This window comes from Orbicella faveolata, unplaced genomic scaffold (assembly GCF_042242905.1).
Source record: "Orbicella faveolata isolate gen_17 unplaced genomic scaffold, um_ofav_v1 contig_13, whole genome shotgun sequence".
Lineage (NCBI taxonomy): Eukaryota > Metazoa > Cnidaria > Anthozoa > Scleractinia > Merulinidae > Orbicella > Orbicella faveolata.
In genome coordinates, this window is record NW_028301540.1 from 14,986,673 (window position 1) to 15,008,050 (window position 21,378).

The 21,378-nt window shown below is 43.3% G+C and overlaps 3 protein-coding genes across 3 annotated transcripts; 1 reads left to right on the forward strand and 2 right to left on the reverse strand.

Moving 5' to 3' along the window:
• Window positions 1-5,287: 5,287 nt before the first annotated feature.
• Window positions 5,288-6,577, reverse strand: LOC149115194 (uncharacterized). The gene has a single exon (XM_089284733.1). The coding sequence runs from the start codon at window positions 6,575-6,577 to the stop codon at window positions 5,750-5,752; it is 828 nt and encodes a 275-aa protein (XP_089140859.1). The 3' UTR covers window positions 5,288-5,749.
• A 4,110-nt stretch (window positions 6,578-10,687) lies between these two features.
• On the forward strand, window positions 10,688-11,646 carry LOC149115195 (uncharacterized). Its single transcript, XM_089284756.1, has 2 exons — window positions 10,688-11,008; window positions 11,265-11,646. The coding sequence occupies exons 1-2, from the start codon at window positions 10,821-10,823 to the stop codon at window positions 11,644-11,646; spliced, it is 570 nt and encodes a 189-aa protein (XP_089140882.1). The 5' UTR covers window positions 10,688-10,820.
• Window positions 11,647-15,322: 3,676 nt separating this feature from the next.
• On the reverse strand, window positions 15,323-17,124 carry LOC149115196 (uncharacterized). The gene has a single exon (XM_089284753.1). The coding sequence runs from the start codon at window positions 16,503-16,505 to the stop codon at window positions 16,131-16,133; it is 375 nt and encodes a 124-aa protein (XP_089140879.1). The 5' UTR covers window positions 16,506-17,124; the 3' UTR covers window positions 15,323-16,130.
• Between the last annotated feature and the right edge of the window lie 4,254 nt (window positions 17,125-21,378).

Here is a 21,378-nt window from a genome sequence, read left to right on the forward strand (position 1 = left end):
ACCCCACATGATCATCTACGCGGGACCCGAACCCTCGGATAAGATCATTCGTCTCGTCAAAGAAGACAGTCACTACGACGGATGCAATTCGTTTAAGGGATTCATAGGCAAATCCTACTTCTGCGACGAATGCAATTGAGGGTACGATCACGACGACTTTAAAAATCATCCCTGCCTCGGTCAATGGTGCCCCGCCTGCAAACGAAAAGACTGTCCCGATTTCATCGAGAAAAAACGACCCCTAGCCCGCGGCACGTTTCCCAAACCCACCTCGATCTGTCGATTGTGTCACAGACAATTCTTCGGTGAGCAATGCTACAACGACCACTTGCAACGACGTAGCTTGAACATCCCATCCATATGCGACACTTACAAAAAGTGTGAGAAGTGTTGCCACGTCTACGAACTAAAAGATAGGAACAGGCGAGGAGGTGACCGTATTTCACCCGATCACAAATGCGGATGGGGCGAATGCCGCATCTGCGAAAAACAAGTCTATCTGGAGACGCACCGTTGTTACATACAACGCCTCCCAGAAGACGAAGATGAGCCCAAAAAGAAACGCGTCCCCCGTGACAAAGTCAACGGTCGACCCTTCGAAGAACCCGATCCAGACGATCCAATCACGGACGTCTATGTAGACATAGATCCGCCCCTTCAAGTGTACTGCGACTTCGAAGCCATCACCGACGCCGAAGGGAATCAGACACCCATTCTACTCTGCATGGAGGACGACGAAAATGAGATATGCTACTCCTTCTACGGACCCAACTGCACCGCAGACATGTTCGACCAACTCGAATCCCTTGCCGTTGACGTGGACGGAGACGAAAGGAACGTCATCGTCCTCTTTCACAATTTCAAAGGCTACGACGGGATGTTCATCTTACAACACTGTTATGCCAACCATCGAGAAGTCAAGGACCCAATCACCGTAGGCACCAAGATTCTGTCACTAAAATCAGACAGACTGACTTTCAAAGATTCCCTGTGCTTTCTACCGTTCCCGCTAGCCAACTTTCCCGCCACCTTCGGAATCCAAGAACTGTGCAAAGGATTCTTCCCGCACAAATTCAACACCCTAGAAAACCAAGCGTACGAAGGACCCATGCCACCGAGAGACATGTACGATCCAGACGGCATGTCCGCCAAAAAGAAAGCCGAGTTCGAACAGTGGTACCAAGAGAAAGTCGACAATGACTACCATTTCGTACTACGACAAGAAATGGAAGCCTACTGCGAGTCGGACGTCAAACTCCTCAAAGTGGGCTGTCAAAAGTTCAGACAAGAATTCAAACAAAAAGCCGACTTTGATCCCATGGAGAAATGCGTCACCATCGCCTCCGCCTGCAACCGATTCTGGCGCAAGAAACTCGTCCCGATCAACACCATCGCCTCCAGACCACCGCGAGGATGGCACGGTGCACGATCCAATCAGTCCTTCGAAGCCCTGAAATGGCTAGCCTGGCAAGAACACTCGTTGCAACGCACGGGTCAAGGTGATCGTATCCTCACGGTATGAAACGGCGGCGAAGTACGACTAGCCAATCAGCTCGTGGACGGATACGATCCGACCACTCGAACCGTCTACGAATTCCACGGATGTCTATGGCACGGATGTACTCGCTGTTTCCCGACCCATCGAGACCGATATCCCATCTGTCACACCGATCGCACCCTGCAGGAAGTCTACGAGTCCACGCTACGCAAACACGACCTTCTCAGTTGTCAAGGCTATCAGCTCTGCATCAAGTGGGAATGCGACTGGTACATGGAGGTCAAAACCGACCCTGATCTACGTCAGTTCCTAGACACGTTCGAAATCGTCAAACCGCTCGAGCCCAGAGACGCTTTCTTCGGAGGGCGCACGAACGCAGCCAAACTGCATCACGTGACTGACGGGGCTCAAGGAGAGAAAATCAAGTACATCGACGTGACGTCGCTCTACCCCTGGGTCAACAAGGAAGGCGAATACCCCGTAGGACACCCTCAAGTCATCGTCAACCCCGACGACCAAGACATCCATCACTACTCCTCACGAACTATACCATCCCGTTCTACCTTTTAGGTACAGAGGTAAACTCACTTTCACACTCTGCCGCTCGTGCGTGGAACACGAAATGTCAAAACCCCTCTTAGAGAAATCACATCGATGCCCTCACACGGCCGAGCAACGCACGCTACGAGGGACCTGGTGCACACCCGAAATCGAGAAAGCCGTTGCCATGGGATACACGCTCAACAAGATACACGAAGTCCACCATTTCCCACCCGAACAACGGCAAAAGGGACTCTTTGCCAATTACGTGAACACCTGGCTAAAAATTAAACAGGAATCCGCTGGCTACCCTAACTGGTGTCTCACACCCCAAGACAAGGCACGGTACGTGCAACAATACCGACAGAAAGAAGGCATCGCTCTCGATCCAGTCAGGATCCAGAAAAATCCAGGACGCAAAGCCACCGCCAAACTCATGCTCAACTCCTTCTGGGGCAAGTTTGGCGAAAACCTACACAAACCCACTACCGAAGTCGTCTACACCGCAGCCCAACTCTTCGCACTCGTTTCCAATCCCCTCAACGACATAAAACAAGTCAGAATCGCCAACGATGAAGCCCTAGAAGTTGTCCACACCGAACTCAAAGACAATCAACCCGATAACGGACGAATCAACATCTTCGTCGCCGCTTTCACCACCTGCTGGGCTAGACTCAAATTATACAGCTACCTGGAACAATTAAAACAACAAGTTCTCTACTTTGACACAGATTCCGTCATCTACTCGCACAAACCAGGTCAAGCTGATGTCCCGCTAGGCGATTACCTCGGAGAGATGACTAACGAATTGGACGACGGTGATTACATCATCGATTTCACCTCAGCAGGACCCAAGAATTACGGGTACAAAACCCACCAAGGCAAAGTATGTTGCAAAGTCCGAGGCTTCTCCCTCAATGTACGAGGAGCCCAACAACTCAATTACGACGTCATGAAACAAAATCTCCTCGACGAACTCGAACCTCTCGAGGACGGTGAATGACGCAACATCCCTGTCGTCAACCCCAACTTCTTCTACAGAAACCCGGCCACCAAACATCTCAGTCATCACACGCACCAAACTCTACGGACTCGTCTTCGACAAACGCGTCGTAGACACGAACACTTTCATGTCATTTCCATACGGATACACACCCATGTAACTTCCTGTAAAAATCAATAAAAATCAATTGTTAAAAACTCACTTCCTGTTTCTCGTATTCTATGCGCATGCGCGAACTGTGTGACGTCACGGCATCATACCAAAGGCGCCATCTTGTTTATGCAAATTTAAAATACTGCACGCTGATTGGTCGAGAGCATTTTTTAATGATATGCATCGCCTCCTGATTGGTTACGGCCCCTATAAGCGTGCTTTACTACTCGTATTCCTCGTCCAAGTAACTGAAGCGCCAGTTGCAATAGGGACTGAGCTGTAACGTCCCGTGGCTGTCCAAATTCCAAAATTCACGAGATCGATTGCTGTCATGGTTGGTCCAGTCTTTCTTGAAATCAGACGGGACTTTGTCGTTGGGAAAGACCTTGATCATATTCACGTTCAAGTGAACGGAGTAATACGATTCCTCGCGAATCAAACCCAACTTCTTGACCAGTTTAGTACCAAAATACACTCTGGGACGTTTTCTGTCTCCGGACTCGTCGAGGAATGTGTCGGTGTTGTCGATAATCAAATCGTTCCCCTCCCATCGGAACACGGGGTAGTATTTTTTCCCGTTCGGTGCTCGTAGACTTTCACCCTCATGATCCATGTAATGATACAGGCGTTCGTGAAAACGATTGATGAGGTATTGCATGAGAGATCTGCCACTCGTCACTTTGTCGGTCACGGTTCAGTTCCTTTCCGCTGACGTAAAATGTCACGGGGTATCGATAAGGACGCCACGTAATCCCGTCGTCTAGCAACCTGAACGTTTCAATGGTCCAATCCATACCGAACACGTAGTCGTCGTCGTCAAAGTCGTGCGCTTGAGGGACTGGTACTTGATGCGGTCGTGACGGAGGAATCGGGTAAGACACGCTCGCCAATCCCACTTTCCATTCCTTGTCGGATTCAAACAGGAGCGGATACGGCAGACGGTTCTTGAAACTGTGGGCCTTGTTGTCCGTGAACTTGCTCGTGCTGGCATTGCTCATCAACTGCACGTAAAAGTCTTTCATTTTTTCGTCTTGGGCTTTTGGGTCACGTACAAGCCTTTTTTATCCACCCAACTGTCGTACTTGACTGGCCAACCTTTCCAACACACCAAGACTTTATCCCCTTTTCGTTTGACGATCTTGTCGATGCGGAACAGATCGTCGTCTTTCACATCCACCTTTTGCAAATCTTGCGCGTAAAACGTGCCCTTGACCGCTGTGCCGTCCCATTCTTCCACCTTGTACGTGGTGACCTTCCCAGGACGCACTCGGCGTATCACAAACACCTCTTCGGTCCAACCGGGTAAATACCCTTTCTTGAATTGACGGAACTTCTTGTTCAGTCTCACACAATCCCCGACTTTGAGTTGCGGTTTCTTCAATTTCCCTTTTTTCTTTTTTTCGTAAAGAGTCTCCCACACGTCCTCACTATTGGCTAAAGTCACTTGATCGGGAGCCATCTTGATACTGCGATGATACGATCGATTGTACCCTCGGACCAGATCTTGTAACACGGGCACATACGTCATTGTATTCTTCACGGTGAAGTACTGGTACAAACATTCTTTCAGGGTCCGATTGAACCGTTCCACTACACTGGATTTCGTATCCCCGCGCGTCGAAAAATGATGAATGCCTTTCTGCTTCATCAAATCCTGAAACGTCTTGTTGTAGAATTCCTTCCCGTCGTCCGTCTGGAGATTGATGGGTTTTCTACCTCCTTTCAGGATCTTTGCCATGGCTTCCGTCACCGCTTTACCCGTCTTGCTCTTCAAGGGCTGGACCCAGGCGTGCTTGGAAAACACGTCCACTACCGTCAAGAGGTAACGATACCCTCGATTGTACCTTGAAATATTGATCACCTCGATCAGGTCGGCCATCCACTGCTCGTCGATGCCGAACACCACCACCGGGACCGTGGGAAAACGACGACGTCTGGGTTTGTGCAACGTGTACCCCAAATCCCGTTGCAGGACCTCGCGAGCGCGTCGTACCGAGATCTTATTGGCCTGGGCGAATCGCGTCAGACCGCCCAGACTACCAGGTCTGGAAGGATCCCGATACCGTCCCAGTAACCTTCCGGTCGAAAGCGGCTTTTGCTTCTTCTTTTGACCTTTCTTCATAGTCGATAAAGTTTGTACACGCACTGTCTCCACAACTCGAAACGTTGCTCCCGTACCTCGAGATACTTCTTAAATGAATCGGGTTGCCGTTTCAACCACAAGATATAAACGACAAAACGCATCACGTTGGGTTCGACGTCGGTATAGTCAAACACCTCCAAGGGCGAATCGCTGAAATGGTCGGGGATGGGTTCACCCTGACCGTATCGCTCGTAGACACTAGTGCACTTGGAACACAAGGTCGTCCAACACCATCGATCGGCTATGGTCGTACACATTCTCGAGATCAACCAACTCAAAGCATGAGACATAATGATTTGAACCCAATTCTTTATTCACACTTTCTTATATGTACAAAAACGTCGTGCCTGATTGGTTCTTACGAAAAATCGACTCTGATTGGATAACACGAAAAAGAAGGCGAAGAAAAGACTTAGTCTGAATCTGTAAAGTAATCAACATGTTCCATGTTCTTAAGATCTCGTCCATACTCATCATCACAGTCTTCCTCGTAGGTATCCATGGCATAATATTTACAATTTCTCCAACAACATTCCCCTTTACCGGGTCTCCACTTCAGGGCTTCCTGCTCGTCCCCCTTCGCATAGAATGCTTGTCGCATACTCTCTTTACACTCACCACACAGGTCCTCCCGATCAGTGTCCATGGCACGAAAGAAAAACCGATCCTTCCACACATCACGTTGATGCATGATATCGTAGATCAACTCTTCCAACTTCAGACACGTTTCCTTGTAATCTCCCTTGCTGAAAGTCAGTAACGACTTCACCATGGGACTCTCGTCTGCCTCCAACACCCGTCGTGATAGGTCACGAGAGAAACGCAAGGGTTCAAACAGATCACGGATGGCATCGGTCATCATGTACGTGAGGTTATCCGTGGCGATCAAACAGGCCCGCTCGGCGTCCAGGGTGGGATCACTACAATGAATGAATTTGAATTGACCGCTACCACTTCGGTACATCACGCGACACCACTCACCGAAAAACAAAAACACGTGTTTGTTATTCTTCATCATCTCCAAAATCGTACCACCCCAGTCAGGACGACGTCTCATCAAGAGCTGAAAAGACCACAGACTATCGGGTACTCGACCTGACGGTTCGAAGAGATTGTCAAAAATGTACAGGTCCACCTTGGCATCTGGAATGGCGTCGAGATCTCTTAAAGTGTGTACCTTCAGATCCATGATCTGTTCCACGAGGTCCCGAATCTGGTTCAAGTTGCTATAGTAAGTCATCTTGACACCCTCAGACAAACTCATTAAACTTCTTTCCTTCTCGATCCGCTCGCTTCGTGATCTCCAAGCCCGACAAATGAGGATAGCAACTACGCACACCCCAGTCAATCAAGTGCCTCTGGAGCCTATAGTACAAAGGAGAGACAAGACGCAACTCCAATTCAATTATCCTCGCGTGTAACGGTCTTTCGCCTTCTTTTTCGATTGTATCCAAAACGTCAGAAGCTCGATTCAACTGTTGTCTAAGATCTTCAAGGATCTCTTGCACGTCTCTCTCATCCAAAATCCTACAGGTCATCACCGTGTCAACAGCAAGTCGAGAATGATTCGCTGCGTCCAACGGGCTCCTTTTATACCCGCGCCGTGGATCCACTTTCACTCCGTACTTTCCCGGATCACGTGCCCACTTCAGATCCCGCCAATCGGAACGAAGACCGTCACATGATCCCATCACACCACACGTCACTGATTGGTCGTCAAAAACGTCCATAAAGTCGAACAACGCATTCCATCACGAGTCACTTTTCAGCAGAAGTCGTCATGGATTCACACGTCGAACCCATCAGGAAAAAGAAAAAATTGTCCAAAAAGAAACTGGAACTGCTCTTACCCAAGAGAGTGGAAAGAGAAGTAGGAGGTAAACAACTACAATCCACTTTAGATAGATGGTTATTCAAAAAACCTCGTGCCAGACTCCGTTTCAACGAACGCGTCCTCTTCAAAGAAATCACCCCGGACTCGGTCAGTTGGACCACCGTCCCTCTCAAAGGCTTCTCGCGACCCTGGAGCGCCTTTTCGATCCAACGCCAAGAAGTCAAAAGCCAAATGAAAAGTAACCATGACAAGCGAAGGCAAAGACCGACCCCCAAGAACGTGCGAAAAACCACCCACATCCTAGAAACCATGCGACGTGAAAACACCTTGTTGGGATACTAACTCGTTCTCTATCTTCACAGACTCAAAGCTACCTGCCATTCAAGGCGGATGCATGACCGTGATCAGTGAATCACCTCCTCGAACCATGCAAGTCCCGGAAGCCATGGGATTCGACAAATTCAAGAAAGACGACCTCGTAGAAGTATCACCTGAAGTGGACGACCGAGGAGAATTCACCGAAGTCCAAGTGTTGGAGGAATTCGACCCCGATCAGTTCCTGAACCAACTGAAACCACAAGATTCCATCTGCCCACGTTGCATGGTACCCCTGACATACGGAAGCGTGCGAACCCCAGACGGTGGTACCTGGGAATATTACCGATGCCCCTCTTCCAGATTCTACACCAAGTGTTATGTGACCTGTGGCGTCAAAGAGGTGGGCACTTACCTGAGACGCGTCGAAGAACAGACCCACCCCTGCTACAGGAACATCGACCCGGCTCGTTTCCGATGTCTATGCAGCAAGTCCCTGGTCTTAGCCACCTCCCACTCCCAGTCCAACCCAGACAGGCTCTATCTCAAGTGTCCCAAGCGTACCTGCAAGTTCTTTCAATGGATCGACGAATACCCACGAGGAGTCGCCGAAGCCATACTGATCAATGGACAGGCCCCAAACTAAGAAAAAGACAGACACAGTTTTTTGTAAAAACACACTCTGATTTTTATTTCACACTATTTACACGTTGGGTAATTTGTCCTCCGCGTCGATCATGGCTCGCATCGTTACTTGGTCACAATGGTTGAAAGTACTATAATAATCGTTTATTGATTGATATCCCAAAGAAAAAGAGGGCGCCGGTCAATAGGACCGTGCACACGTCCCACCCTGTAATAAGTGGAATGACCAATAAAAAGTTGTTTTTGTTCTATTTTCAGACTCCATGTCTCGATTTCCTAACCCTCAATGTCTATGGTGCAAGGAAGGATACACTTTCAAACACAGTATCAGAGACTACTTCCTGATACCCTGTTGCGACCAATTCTTTCACGGAACCTGTAAAGCCCTCCACACTGAGCGGTTGAAACCCTCCGAAAGACTCTGCCCTCATTGCAAAGCCGTGAATTTCGGACTGCCTCCCGATGACAACCCCAAAACCAAGTCCTAAAGAGGTAAGCGCTTCGATGGTCTAATGGTTAAGACGTTGAGTTGTGGCGTCAAAGACCCAGGTTCGATTCCTGGTCGGGGCATTAAATTTTTTTCTTTTTTATTCCCTATAGAGACGATGAAAAAATCACGCAACAAACCATGTACATTCTCTCGTTAAAGGATCTTTATTAGTGTTACAGGCATGAATAAAAATGTTTTTTCACTCCTCTGATTCTGGTGTTTTTACAATTTGTTTGACAAATGCTCGGTACGCCAACTCGTCTCGGTTCTCCCAACTGCTCTTCCACGCTTCCCATCCGTCCTCAAATCCATCCGGCAACTTCTCCAAACACACAGGGTCTTTAAACGAGACTGACTGGTCAGCAAGCATCTTCTCAGACAGCATTCTTCGGAACCTCATCACCTCATCCGCCAGCTTCGTCACCTCTTTCTTCAGGAGGACATCCATAGCGTGAGAAACGGCGCATTTCATTATCTTTCCAAGAATACCGTCATGAACAGCATCCATCACCCTCGCGGCAAGTTCTTCTATCTTCTCCTCCTCAGAAACACTATTCACCTTCGTCTCGCTCTCCTCTGAAGACATCTTCTAGTCGCCTAGCTCAAAACAACAATACTCACTCGACACTCACGCAAACCCTTTTATTCCCATCCAAACCTCTATTTCATGCACGTGACAGCCTCGATCTCATGGATTGGCTATCGCCTTATTTGGACATGCGCGTCACAACCTCGATTTCATATTTCTCCTTATTTGGACATGTTGCCCTTATTTGGGCATGGGCGCCATGTTTGACCCCCCTGGACGCCATCTTGTTTATGCAAATCAAAAATACTGCCCTCTGATTGGTCGAGAGCCTTTTTTAATGATATGCATCGCCTCCTGATTGGTTACCGCCCCTATAAGCGTCGTAGACTACTAGCGAAGCACGTCTGCGAAATTTTGAACAATTTTTTGCTTTTAAATAGGTTTCTTCGTCTCAGCGTGAATGAAAATTTATTGTTATTGAACTTCCTTTCACATCTCTTTCATTTGGTTCCCTGTATTTGGGAATTTTAGGTTTTTGCACGCTGGATTTCTGCATATTTAATTTACGGCAACCTCGAGGCACTTTGTTTATTTAGTTTATTCACTTCGTTCAAATATTTTTTGGAGTCTTATTCAGCTACTACAGCATCGCTGAGAAAACAACTAAATGGCCACTGATTTAACACAGTTGAAATACAACTGATCTCAAAATAATTCGCTTGTTTTTGTCGTCTTTTTGATTTACAACTTTCATCTTTCTTTCGCAGGGCCGTAATATTTTTGTCGTGCGGCAAAGAAATTACTTGATTTCTTGTTTTCAGATTGATTTTTACATGAGTTCTTTGCTTTTATTTTTCGCTGTTTTCTCAATTAGCCGTTATAGTACAAGAAATTCAATTCTGTTGTATTTGGTTTCGTTTTTGTCCTCCAAAGTCAATAATTGACTCCTTTTCGCAAAGTCAATTTTCTCAGCTTCTGTGGGACATTTTGTCGCGCGGTAAAGAAATAATACAATTTCTTGTTTTCTCATCAGTTTTACACAGGTTGAATTCTGTTTGCTAATATTTTTTAATATTTTGACCCTTCATTTATTCAACTTTAAATAAACGATGTCTTGAAACCTGATCCTGTGTCTGTGGTTACTGCGCATATGGTTTATTTTTGTGTTTTCGCTCGCTCAGAAATATTCCAAAAAACGCCAGGGAATTAGGGGTGGGTCGCGGGCAATTTCATTCAGGCGTCAATGGGTTAAAGGTTCTACGAGATGCTCTAACAGAAGCATCGCCTAGTACGTCGTCGATAGAAAGTAGCGCAAAACCTTCTGAGCATATGGGAGAGGAAGCGAGCACGGAGGAGATGCCAGAAGATGTAACTGAGGAGATGCAAGAAGTTTATAATGATGTACGGACCGAGAACCCAGAAGACTTGAATGATTCCAGTTGTGCAAGCTGTCTTGCCTTGAAAGGAGACAACAGGAAGCTGAGAAATCAGGTTAAGTCACTGCAGTGCAAATTGAAGGAGAGAAGAAAGAATCTGAGAAAGACTGAAACTCAAGGTGTGTATTCAGGTAAAATTTAGACGGCATTTTTTCATTGGAAACGATAAGAGCTAATTGGAAATAATAATGTGCATACTTTTGATTCAATCAGAAAAAAGTCATTGAGCAGCAAATGGTTGCCGAAGAAACCATTTTGAGTGAAGATTCAGATGGGCCACACAGTGACCATGAGGAGTGTGCTGAGTTAGATGAAGGTGAAGAGACAGGTGAAGGTGACAATGGCACAGAGTATGAAGACGAAACAGGTACTACAACCGAAACAGAGACGGAGACAGAGGAAGAAATTGAAAACAGTAATAGGTGAGCACTAGGATACTCAGAACTATGTGTCTTCAAAAAAAAACAATTTTTGAAACTGAGCACTGTACCTACTAATCTACTCTTTCAGAAATAAGCTTAACTTAGCTTTATAGTACGTGAAAAACTTACATTGCATTAACTATTGGGGGTCAATTTATTTTTATTTATTTTACATTGTTTTATACCCACTGTGCAATTTTCACATTTGTAGTATCAATGATATATACCTGCATGATCATGTCTGTTTTGTCTACAGGTTATCAGTTGCTGGTACAAATTTGAGGACAGAACCTAAACACATTGTGTTTCTCAGCCAATTGTTGCTTCTGTTTCAATTCTGTCATGTCTGCAAGACAGAAAATCCAGAGCTGGAGGCCAAGCAAGTTGGAACAGAGGCTGTCATTACCACCAGCTGTTCCAACCCCAAATGCACTAAACAGGTGAACACCTGGCATAGTCAGCCTTCAATGCCAAATTCACAGATACTGGCTGGAAATTTCCTCCTTTGTATGGCTGTTCTTCTGGCTGGAAGTTCTGCTACAAAAGTGTTCCAAGTCTTCAAGCATATGGGCCTTTGCTGTGTTTCACTTAACACATTCTTCAAATACCAACGGGTTAGTGCTGAACATATTAGATAGACAGATATTACACTGAAACCAGTTGAAGCTAATCAAACAACTACAAGTACCTACACAAGGGGGGAAATAAGCAGGCATGTAACAAAGTGCAGCTGTGCAACCTCTGGTAAACTCTGGGTCCACTATCCTCTCAGCAACCACTGACCATAGCTAATTGCTACTAATGGCTGAGTACTCTGCTAATCGCTGCACCTACAAGTGTTGCCTGTTGTTCTAATATTGCATTGTGTGGTTCTAGAAAATATCCATACTCCCTCCCACAGAAAGGATTGGAATTTCCTGGGGGGTGGGGGTGGGGGTTCTATGAGACCAAAAAATTTAAAGAAATGTATGACTTTTAACTGGAATTTGCAGGGGGGTAGGGAGAGGTATAGATATTTTCTGGAACTACACATTCCTTTATATGATTATTTTTGTATTTTTGTTATAGAGCAAATTGTTTCCAACAATATTGATGTACTGGGAAAGCTATCAAGCCAAGTGGCTAGCCAAAGTGAAAGCTGTCCAAGAAGGAGTCTCCATTGCTGGTGATGGCAGACATGATAGCATGGGGCATAATGCAAAGTTTGGTGCATATACCACGTTCTGCTGCACTATCCCCATGATCATACACTTTGTTCTTATACAGGTACAATACATTTTTGCAATTTTAATGCTTTCTTTCAGATGAGAGAGGTGTCTTAGATCAAAAACCCTTCAGAGAGAGTCCATGTCTATTGACCTGTCTCAGTTCATTGTCAGCCTTCCCTCAGTCTTCTTTATTAGCCCTAAAAATTTATCCAGAATCCTGATTAATGCCTACAGTTCTCAATTTCGCTAACATGTACTTTCATATAAAAGGTTACTTATTTGTTATACTAACGGGACTTACTTTGCTTTATTTAGTTGCTATTTTAAAACCCATAGTAAGAATTACAAATTGACTAAGAAGCAATATATTAGATTGCTATAAAAATGACAATTTGAACCAGTTGACTACTTGTTTTTGCACATGTAGGTCATTGCCAGTGCTAAACGTTATTATTTATTTACCTACTTTCAATATTGCAGAGAAACCAGGCAGGAAGTAGTCCTGCAATGGAGTTTATGGCGTTCAAGGAATGCATCAACTTCCTCCTTGCTTATGGCATAATTATAAAATGTTTTATCTCAGACCGCCATGTTAGCATTGTGTCACACATGAAGAAGGTGTTAACTGAAATAACACATTACTTCAACATTTGGCACTTGAAGAAAAGTAAGAGCTAGGTTCAGGTTGAGTCAGAAATAAATTATTAATCTATTGATTACTTGCACAGGGTTTTAGAAATTGACATAATTGGGAATGTCTTTCACATTGTCAGTTATATATATGTATATACAGATAGATAATTATGTACTTAACAAAAGTATGCCTGTACATACATATCATGTATATAATTGTGCTAAGAAGCATTCCCATTTGCTGGCAGGTGGCTCACTATTTGCCTTTTTTTGTATATTCAGTTCATCCAGTATGTTTTATGCTCTTGGTCTTATTGAGGTAATAAAATATGTTACTTGGTCAGTTCTTTATATTTTGTTGCTTTTTTTGTTAGAAATCAGGAAAGTGTTGAGCAAAATTTCGAAAGAAAAAGGCTGTGAGGCACTATGTGATTGGATCAAGCCTTGTGAAAATCACCTATACTGGAGTGCGGCATCTACACATAGTGGCAATGGACTGGTTATCTATGCAAAATTTAAGGCATTCCTGAGCCATATTGTAAATAAGCATTCCTCACTGCCTGATGCTCTCTTCAACAAATGTGCCCATGGAATAATAAGTCCAAGAAAGTGGCTTAGTGTTGGTAAGAGTGGTTTAAGTTTTCATCTTTTTACCAGGGGCACATGGTCCCAAAATTTGTCTCAAATGTAATACACGACCCCTCAAGCATGTAGTGCTTAAATGATAGTTGTGTTTTAAATAAAGGATTGTACTTTACTTTACTTACCAGTGATATGTCACAAAATGTACATGTACAGCTTATTTATTTATTAATAATTTTATTCGCACCTTATTTATATCTTTTTCTCAGGTTCTATTGTATATGAGAAGCTTTGCTCTGCTCTGACCAACAATAGTCTAGTGAAAGGAATTAAACAGGCCTCTCCATTTGCACAGACAAGCTGTCTTGAGGGATTTCACTCACTTTTAAACCAGTTCGCCCTGAAGATGATAGCCTATTCCTATGTTGGGATGTACTGCAGGTATTCATCATCATTTTGCTTACGACTTGATATCTACACATGTAGATATGGTGTTGGTAAAAAGAAAAAGCCACTGCAGTCCTAAACTCTGCTAACATTTCCATATTTTGCCTTCTTAGGCATATCCTGCCTATAGTGCACTTCAATTTTAACCTCCAAAGAGAGGTTAAAAAGAGAGATGGTGTGGAGCAGGTAAAGGTGTCTTACCCCAAGTTCAAAAATAGGGAAGCCACTGTGCACAATGCAAGAATTGTACAGAATTTTGGTAAGCAATATTTCTATATACCATCTCTTCTAGTTAGTGCAGTTATGTGTGTCATTTTTGTCCAGATGATATTTTTTATCCTGATGAACTAGCTTTTTCCATTGCACATGTTACATGTAAACATGTACATGTAATTTGTTGACAGTGATTGTTGTCTACTTGATGATTCATGTTGGTAATATGCTTGGTGACTTACTTTTTTGTAGATTATGTGGAAGAAATTTTTCAGACTTATCTGAAGACCAGTAAAGACGATTTAGACGATGCTGCCAGGAGGCTTAGAAGAATGACCCTGGCTCCTATGAACATGATGTTGGAAAAACAACCTAGAGGAGGGGCTATTAAAAAAGGGAAAAGAGAAAAAGTCTGGTTGTTGCTGATGTCCCTCCCACAACTCCTGGTACTTGTTGCATGCTCATCTTTCCTTTTAACAATGTGAATTACACATTTTTACACTGTTATTAGTTTTGCTGAGACAAGAGTCAAACAATTTTGAAAGGTAGACACTGTGTAAAATTATTTTTCTTTGCTACTATATCACATGTAGCTCATGCACCCGAATGCCAAATGACATGACATTTTGCAATATACTTCTGTTGGTTTATTTATTTCTGTCTCAGTGTCTCAAGCAACTGCAAGCACCACTAACAAGACAGCACCAAGAAGGCCTGCCAAGTCAAATGCAGACAGCACTGCACCCTCAAGAAGGCCCAAAAAAAGGTCAAATGCAGACAGGACTGCAGCTTCAGGCATACCTGCAGAAAGGCCTGCAGGAACAAGGCTTCGTCCACAAAAAGACAAAAAAAGGGTCTAATGCTAGCAGAAAAAGACAAAAAATACTTGTATGTTGCATTTGTTATTGACTTTTCAAACTTTGTGTGTTATTTGCTTTGAAGTTTTTCATATTTAAAGTACAACAATAAGGCTAAATGCCACAAAAAGTGTTTAGTGTTTTGAATGTAAATAATTAAATAAATACAACATTCAAGAAAATATACTATTAGAGTAGCATAAAGTATAATTGGAGGGAAGAATGCAAAAAAAAAAGAAAACAAAACAGGGAGTGGTTCATCAAAGACACAGCATCCTAATTCTCTTCATCAAGGTCAAAGCCAGTGAATTTTTCTTCCTAAGAAGTTGGAAATTCTTTCCTGATCTTCGTATATGCACATGCTGGAAGAGGAATTCTTTTTTTGCCAAGAAAACCATAGACCAGGCGACAGAATTCCCTGGATGCAATGTTACAGAGGTAACTGGGAACAAGACGTAAAGGAAATAAGCAAAATGCATGTATTTTGCCAAAAATATATATATCGGTACATCCCTCAATCGGTGAACTTAGCTTTGTAAATTATGAAAAAGCCCGGGATCTGCTAGAGTGGTTTCAGCAATTTCATGGCAATTATTGGTTTTATTATATAAAAACCAATGAAATACCGGGTGAGCTTTCGTGGAAAAAGCATACCTCCACAGGTGAACAAGATCACCATTGCTATGGTTACATAATAACTGGTGCCTTTTGCAGCGAAAGTGAACTGGGTTGACTTTTTATTGGTGGTTATCTAATAAATATTCTTCAACACTCAAAGGGAATTTTCGTATCTCTGCGCGGCTATGTAATATCCTGTATCTCTGTAAAGTTTTATCGATTCCCAAGCCACTAAGACACATTCTTGCACAACTGTGGCCCTCCTGCCTCAGAAGGTTCACGAACGAGTTTCAAAACAAGTGGATAAATTAAAGCGAAACTTACCGTTCTTCCAAACCGGTTTCTCTGTATCTTTCTCTCGATTTCGTTCGAAATCGGTCAGCTGCCACGTGAAGACTCCACTTTTCAAGACACACAGGTTTGAAGCCAGGATGTGCAGTTATGCATTGGAGTGTCAAATCAGCTTGTATGTCTCGTTGAACGAGATCGCTGTTTAAGGCCTCTTTGCACCCTTCTAGTTCTTTACAACAATAGCACTCGCTTAAGTTCTGTAGTAGCTGTCGATCAGTTTCCACAAGAACACCTTTGGAAAGGAGAGATTCGGCATAAAAATTTAATTCGGCTTACTGTGCAACAAACGTCTGATTTTATAGCGACATACCAGGAATCCACTCGTGTTGTCCCATTGAGTCTTTTCTCCGACATTCGCTCCAGTTTTTCGTTCTCCTTTTGCTCCTTTTCATACTCTTTCAACCATTCCTCATCTGCTATCGGTTCATCCGTATCAGCCAGGTCACAGCTGTCCAGACTTTCTTCACTTTTATTTGACGTAACTTCCAAATCACCATCTTCCTCTTCCAGTTCATACTCTGGGAGAGAACAGACATCAGAGTCCTCGGACTTGACCGAATAATCGGAATCTATATTGTCAGATGCCATTTCTTAATGCATATAAATGATTTCGGTGACTGCAAGTCACAATAAGGAGATTTAAGGTCGGAATTTTCAGATGAAACCCAGCTGATCGCACGATCGTCTTAAACACTAAGAACTTGGCTTCCCCCGCTGACATCACAGCTACATTAGGCCCAGATCTCCTTTCACGCGGCCGTGAACCAGAAGATTGCAAGTTTCAACCTTCATAGATATGCGAGGATTTGATCGATTACCTTAATTTTTTTTTTAATCTTCACCAAGTTATGTATTCTTTTTGAAAAGCAGTAGAAAAAATTTGGGATTAGGGGCACTTTAAAATTGGTTTCTTCTGATAGAGTCAGACAACAGTCTATCAAAATATTCATCAAACTTTTTGCCAGAATATGGTCATTTCTCACATCTTGGAAGATTTAAACAACTTTATGCAAATTTTTGAACCCGTACTTTTGTGAATTGAAACCAAATAATTATTCTACTTCAGTTTGAAGACCTCTTAATTTTTGATGATAACAAATTGCGATTAAAGGGAACAGAAGAAGGTTATTGATCACGTGGGATCCCATCTCGTAGTTTGTAGCACTTTATTAAAAAATTATACCTATGAATGAAGTCCTTTACACACGAGCATAAGTTCTTGACACGTGATGTGTGTTTACTTTGCAGAACATCATTATTCATTGCATCCTGCATGAAACGAGCAGATCTGCAGCGGATCTGCTGCAGACGTTAAGCTTGAATACTCTTTGTGATTTTAAGACTGCAGACGAAAAACAGATTAACAACAGATCTGCAGATTATCTGCAGCGTCTGCAGATGATCTACAACACGTTGAAGTCCAAAAACCGGATTGATAAACCATTCATTGTATTGTGACTTTGGTATAAACCTTAGTTGGATCAGTTATTACTAGTTCATTTTGAGATTGATAAAATAGTTCAATTCTACAGATAAAAAGATAGTTGAAAATTGAAAATGCATAAATAAGAAGCATAAATGGTCCGCCACTTACGTACGACGTGTTAGTAAATCAAATGTTATGTCAATTGAACACTTAAATTAAATGATAAATACACTTTCGACCTTAATTTATCCTTATTATATAGGAATTAGCCACATATACCTGACACATTCTTTCAATAAAATTTAAGAGCAGTGCAGGGTGTATTGGTGTTAAATTTCCTGTTGAAAACATTCAGGGAAAAACATTTCATAGATCGACATATCACTGTTGATAGAAGAACGATATGAAAGTTGAAGTCAACACGTGAATGAATCATGAGAAGTGGAATAAGATGGTTAAATTTCTTTACTATGACTATTTTTCTTACCTACAACAGTTTCAAAACATGAGGAGACGTTCTTAAAATCTTGACGTCTACTACACCCCGGAAATGGCAGTGGTGAAATACATCACGTTTCACACCATCATTATCTTACAAGAATGAGTCAGTAATGCAAACCCTGATTTGCATAACCGGATGACTAAGTGGCATGTTATTAGTGACAAGAAATGTGATGCCTCAATTTGGGGATACAAACATGTAGGTAAAGGTAAAGAATACGATCCCACCGATACATCGGCCGACAAATCATCGACACGTTAGTCGACACATCACCAACACATCACCGACACACTACCGACACGTTGGTCAGCAAATTGTTGATGCGTCGGCCGACACACTACCGACACGGTCGAAATATTTTCCCTTTTTAACTATTATTTTGTTATCTCTTTCAGTTGGAAGCAAGAACAACTTCATAAGAAAGGACGAAAATGTGATAGCTAAATAGCCGCCATTTTTAAAATGAAACACTAGTACCGAGGTCTTCTCGATGTTTTGTCAAGGGTCGGTTACCAAAGGGAGTTTATTAGCAAGTCGGCCGACATGTTTATTTTTTGTTCATTCAGAAGTTTATACTCTTTATTGATGATTGACTTTTTAATATGTGGTGGCTCCTAAAGGAGCCGTTTTTAATTGCAATTTTACTGCAGTGGATACTGTTCAGCGATGTCTTCTAGCAACTGCTCAAATGCTCGGTCTTTCCCGAAGTTCCAGAACCAGGTGAACTCATCCAAGTAGCTGGGTATGTATTCATACAGGGTACCAGGAGCAGCCGCAGGTAGCCGCAGCCCCAGGATCTCCAGAAGCTGAGCCTAACTACAGATCCACTTGTCGACAGCTGCAGCAGAAAAATCAACAACTTGGCAAGGCCTACCAAGATCTGAAGGCCCAATTCGACGAGCTTGAAGACAGTTGCCAAGAGAGGGAGGAGCAGGTAGCTCAGGCTCAACAGGACGCTGACGAGATGGCAGACTTCGTCCGGCAGAATGAACAGCGTATCGCCGCCTACAAAGAGCAGTTGAAAGAAAGAGATGACCGTATTAAGGCCCTGGAGCAGCAGCTACGAACTTTGCAGAACTCCTCAGAGCCATCAACTGGAACTAATCGTGAAGCTGCTGCGAAGGTCAACCGGAACGACCTTGCGGAAATCCATCGACAATACGCGGCGGTGCTCTCGACTCTGAACGAGAAGAAATGTAGCCTAAACAACGCTTACAGACTCGCACGCACAGCACGCAGCACGATCAGAGACTTCCTCGGCATAGCGGAGCTGCGAATTGTCAACGAAGTGACGTACGAAAGCACCTTGGAGAGGCTGGGAGACCCGAAACTTTCAGTGAAAAGGATCGAGCAGGAGTGTCGAAGGCAGCTGGGTGATCTGTTGCCGTTGGTGAAACGACTTCGCGCTGCGAAGAAGCTGTTACCACTGGCGTTGGAGGATGCCTTCTATTCCTAGAGGGCTCTGTCAACAACAAAAAAATGGCTCCTTTAGGAGCCACCAAGTTTGAAAAAGTCAATGACGAAGTCAATAAAGTTTAGCTTAATAAATAAAGATAGTCTCCGCCGATGCGTCGCTCGACAGTCAGCCGACGCGTTGCCCGACAGTCGGCTAACGTGTTTGCCGAAGTGAGAACTGGGTTCTAATAACAGTTGTCGTAATGGGAACGGGGTTCTAAGAGCACGAAAAACAAGATGGCAGTCAAAAGTAAACTTCTTATTTTCATATCATAGTGAAAGTTTTCCATCGAAGGCATGTCAGTTCAGTTTGGAAAAGGTACGTTTAGCCTTGCAATAATTCAAAAAGGCTCAAATGAGTCACCGACACGGCACCGATGCAGTTTGTACGTTACAAGGTTAAAAAGTGGCCGACGTGTCAGCCGACTGTCGGCTGACAGTCAACTGATGCGTCAGCCAACACATCGGTAGGATCGGATTCTTTACATTTACCAACATGTAAGTATATCACAGCCATGAAGAAAATGAAATAAATGTACAAATTATCTTTACCTGTATTTGCTCTTCTTGACAAAGAGAAAAAACCACAAGTGAAATCTCATCGGCCGCTGCGAATATGACAGATTCTCCTGGCTGATACCCGACACCTGTGACACTTGAAACGTCCAATAAGAGTAGGAGATGTTGCTAACACTGATATTCCTTTCAGTTGAAGTGTCATATTCCAATTTTGCGTGGAAACAAGGCAGTCTGTAAGAAATTACGTTTTGACATAAAAAGATGGCTTTCGCTATGATTCTTTGGATGGAAGAAGATTTATAAAGCGTCGCAAGAGCTTCGCAAGTACATTATGCCGGACAAATCTTTGAGGGCTTAGAGCCATGGTTGACTGGGAGGAGGGAAAGAAAGGAAGGAAAACCGGTAAAAAAACTCCCTACCCAGGGAAAATTATTAAGACTGGAGGTTGGTGGTTTTTCAACTGTTTTAAGACCTCTTATAATGTAACATTCCAGTTTAACTAAACTCTGATGATTGTTCAAAAAACAGGGTAATTATTGGAGGTGAAGAGCAAATCGAGAAACAATTTTATTCACAGCATTCGTCCCAAAATCAAATTAACTAAGTTCGGAGTAACGGTGACGTGATTTACAGATAATTTTTACTGTTTGAGCAGATTTACATGCACATTGCACATATGTAGCTGTAGTTAATAGTAACATCTAAAGAACAGTTCAGGAGGCTTGGATCATTTAAATGGGTAGTTTTTGAAGCGAACAGACAATCCAGCCATGCAATTTCTTCACTAGAATAAATTATTTTTGGCGTGCAAAAGAGAGGTAAATGAGACCTTATGAAGCCTGTGAGCTTTTATCTGTTGCTTTCTATAGATATTTATGTACAAAATATAAAATTTCTGAAAACAAACTGGAGTAGGACTGAGTGGCACTTTAGTTATGTAGTCAACTTACACAAGAAGGTTGGCAATTTTTGGCTTTTATTCTGTACCTAAAACCATTCAACTCTTTTGTAGACTTTTCACCCTGACAAGGCAGCGGAAACTAACTCCAACTCAGTAGGTTCAACAATCGATTTAATAACCAATTTCGTATTACGATCAAACTGTCTAGTAGTATTAGTAGTACAATCAAACTCGCTATATACGCACAGGCTAGTATTAAGCAGTTCTGTTTGATTTAAGTTAATGTTTAGGTCGAGAACTTGCCGTCTGGTAATCAAGATGAGAGTAAAAAATACCACGTTGCAGGTCCTGGGAAACAAGAGCTTGTGCCAGGACCTGGAAGCTACATATCCTCAGCTAAACTTCACTCCATTCACAGTCAATGCGATAAAGACCCCAAGAAATTATACTTGCTGTTAATTGAAGCCTTCTTCAGTGAGGGGACTCTGGCAACAAGTCTTGCCCATGGCTCCCAAACACAGACAAGCAAAGCGGGTGTGCTTAGCAAGGCTCAGAATCAAGATGTGTTGAAGACTTTAAAGGGTAAGGGCATCAGGCAGCAACCTGTAGCAACATACGCACACAAACACACATGATCAGAGATGATGTGTCAGACTTT